A 3,062-nucleotide genomic window follows, 5' to 3' on the forward strand; every position below is an offset into this window, starting at 1 on the left:
CGACCCAGGCCGTTCGGGAAGCTGATACCCTTTTTTTGAGCCCGTCCAGGATAGATCGGTTTGTTACCTCGGTCAGTCCATTCGTCTGGGGGTAGGCTACCGAGCTGTGTTTTAACCAGATTCCATAGTTAGCGCAGAATTCTTGAATCCTTTTGCCGGCGAATTGGGTTCCATTGTCCGTGACGATGGTCCTGGTTAGGCCGAACCGGGTCACGATGTTTCTCCATATGAACTTCTTGATCTGCTACTCGGTGATCGTCGCCAGCGGTTCAGCTTTCGGCCATCTGGTGAAGTAGTCTATTGCGACCACAATATATCTTCTCTGCCCCGAGGCTGGGGGGAAGGGGTCGAGGAGATCCAGCCCCCATTGCGCGAACGGCCACGCGCAACTGATGGGGGAGAGCGGCACCGCCGGCAGTTGGGGGGTCCGGGCGTGCCTTTGGCACGGGCCGCACTTCTGTACGTAGGGTTTCGCATCCTGGACCATGGTGGGCCAGTAATAGCCTTGGCGGAGAATTTTGCAGGCCAGGGTTCGGCCGGCGATGTGCTCCCCGCAAATCCCTTCGTGGACCTCGGCCAAGACTGTTGCTGCCTCTTCTGGTTCGAGGCACTGCAGAAGAGGGTGGGAGAAAGACCGCTTGTACAGTCGTCCGTTCATTTCGGAGTACCATGCCTGGTTTCGGCGGATACGTCGAGCCGCGGCTTCGTCGGTGGGGAGGGTCCCGTCGCGTTTGTAGCGCAGCATGTCCCCAACCCAGGTGGCTCGGGTGTCGGCCGCGGACACACACGAGACCGGGATAGAGCGGGAGGGGAGCTCCTTGATTCTGAGGGCGGTGCCCGGGGGTCGCTTCGAGGCTAGCTTGGCCAGCTCATCGGCTCGGTCGTTCTGATTTCTTGGCACCCTGGATACCGTGAAGTGTGCGAAATAGGAGGCTAGGTTTTTTACCTCTGCTACGTATTTTGCCATGGTGGGTTCTCTGGCCTCGTATCCGCCGTTAAGCTGCTCGAACACCAATTGCGAATCGGTAAGGACTTCGATGGCGTTGACCTGCATCTCGCGGGATAGTCGGAGCCCCGCCAGGAGTGCTTCGTACTCTGCTTCGTTGTTGGTAGCACGGAACCCGAAGCGGAGGGAACGCTCGAACGTCAGCCCATCGGGGGCGGATAGCACGAGTCCTGCGCCGGCCCCCGTTGATCTGGACGAGCCGTCTACCTGTAGGACCCATGTTCCGCCTAGTTCATTGGGAGGCTGCCCTTCAGCGTGGACGAGCTCAGCGATGAAGTCGGCTAGCACCTGCGCTTTAATGGCGGTCCTGGGTGCGTAGCGGATGTCGAACTCCCTGAGCTCGACCGACCATTTGAGGAGTCAACCTGCTATATCGAACTTTGACAATACTTGACTGAGGGGTTGGTCGGTGATTACCTTGATCGGATGAGCTTGGAAGTAGGGGCGTAACTTTCTGGCCGCCAACACGAGCGCGAGGGCGAGCTTCTCGATTGGGGGGTATCGCTCCTCGGGCTCGTTCAGGACATGGCTGGTGTAGTAGACGGGGAGCTGTTCGCCAGCTTCCCTGATAAGGACGGAGCTAACCGCATGTTGAGAGGCTGCCAAGTAGATGCTGAGTTCCTCCCCGACGGTGACTGTCATGAGGCGGGGAAGGTTGGCTAGGTGTAGCTAGACTTGTCGGAAGGCTTTCTCACACTGGGGCGTCCATTGGAAATTCTTTGGGCTTCTTACTGCACGAAAGAAGGCGAGGCAGCGATCGCCCGACCGGGACAGGAATCGGGATAGGGCTGCTAGCCGTCCATTCAGTCGCTGTAGGTCTTTAAGCGTTCAGGGAGCCTGCATGTCGAGGATTGCCTGGACCTTTTCTGGGTTGACGTCGATTCCCCTTTCGTGTATGATGAATCCAAGGAACTTTCCTGACCTGACGCCGAAGGCGCACTTTGCGGGGTTGAGTCGTAGACCATAGTTTCGGAGGGTGGTGAATGTTTCTGCCAAGTCTGTTAAGTGATCTCCTGAGACGCGGCTTTTCACAATCATGTCGTCCACGTATACCTCTATGTTTCGCCCTATCTGTTGGGCGAATATCTTGTTGATGGTCCTTTGGTAAGTTGCGCCTGCGTTCTTCAGCCCGAACGGCATTACTTTGTAAAAATATGCTCCTAGGCTAGTGATGAAGGCCGTGTGTTTCTGGTCCTCGGGTGCCATTCGGATCTGATTATATCCGGAGAAGGCGTCCAAGAATGAGAGGCGGGTGTGCCCCGCGGTTGCGTTCACGAGCTGATCGATTCTCGGGAGGGGGTAGCAATCTTTAGGGCACGCCCGATTGAGGCTGGTGTAGTCAACACACATTCGCCAGCTCCCATTATGCTTTTTTACCAGAACTACATTGGACAGCCATTGCGGGTACTTGACCTCCTCTATAAAGCCAGCGGCGAGGAGCCGTTTCACCTCTTCGCGGATGGCTCGCTGCCTTTCCGGGGCCTGGGGTCGGGGCTTTTGTTTCACCGGGCGGGCTTCCGACGATATATTGAGGCGATGTTGGGCCGCCTTTGGGTCCACGCCGGCTGCGTCGGATGGCGACCAGGCAAAAATATCGGCATTCTCTTGTAAGAGTCCGACTAGTTGCTCCCGCTCGCCCTGGGGCAGATCCGAACCGACCTTGATGGTTTGGTCGGGGCGGTCCTTTCTTAATGGTACGTCGTAGGTTGGGGCTGACGGCTCGGGGTGCAGACTTGGCCGCTTCATTTCTCTGGGATCGTCCAGGGGTGCTTCGGCCTTCGCCCTCTTGTGTAGAGAAACCGCTGTTAGGTAGCATTGCCTGGATTCCCGGGGACTTCCCCAAACTTCTCCCATTCCTACGTGGGTCGGGAATTTCACAGTCTGATGGTAGGTGGAAACCAGGGCTCTGCTTTTGTTGAGGGAGGGGCGGCCGAGGATGGCGTTGTACGCTGTGGGCAGGTCCACTAACAGGAAGGTGGACATCACTGTTTTGGCCTTGGGCGGGGTTCCCAGAGTCAGAGGTAGTGTGACTGATCCCAATGGTGTGACCGAGTTG

At 57.3% G+C, this 3,062-nt stretch overlaps 1 protein-coding gene across 1 annotated transcript; it reads right to left on the minus strand.

The window, feature by feature from the left end:
* Positions 1-244: 244 nt before the first annotated feature.
* On the minus strand, positions 245-1,648 carry LOC135642976 (uncharacterized). Its single transcript, XM_065159457.1, has 2 exons — positions 1,424-1,648; positions 245-1,345 (listed from the first exon to the last, which is right to left on the minus strand). The coding sequence occupies exons 1-2, from the start codon at positions 1,646-1,648 to the stop codon at positions 245-247; spliced, it is 1,326 nt and encodes a 441-aa protein (XP_065015529.1).
* Positions 1,649-3,062: the final 1,414 nt, after the last annotated feature.

The sequence above is a fragment of the Musa acuminata genome, chromosome BXJ3-7 (genome assembly GCF_036884655.1).
Source record: "Musa acuminata AAA Group cultivar baxijiao chromosome BXJ3-7, Cavendish_Baxijiao_AAA, whole genome shotgun sequence".
Lineage (NCBI taxonomy): Eukaryota > Viridiplantae > Streptophyta > Magnoliopsida > Zingiberales > Musaceae > Musa > Musa acuminata.

What these genes read in the sequence shown, in the direction of transcription:
- LOC135642976 (XM_065159457.1), bottom strand. Translation starts at nt 1,648, where the DNA reads ATGACAGTCACCGTCGGGGAGGAACTCAGCATCTACTTGGCAGCCTCT. An exon ending in TCCAAGCTCATCCGATCAAG is followed by an intron (nt 1,346 to 1,423) that starts GTAATCACCGAC and finishes TGGTCGGTCGAG; the next exon opens with CTCAGGGAGTTCGACATCCG.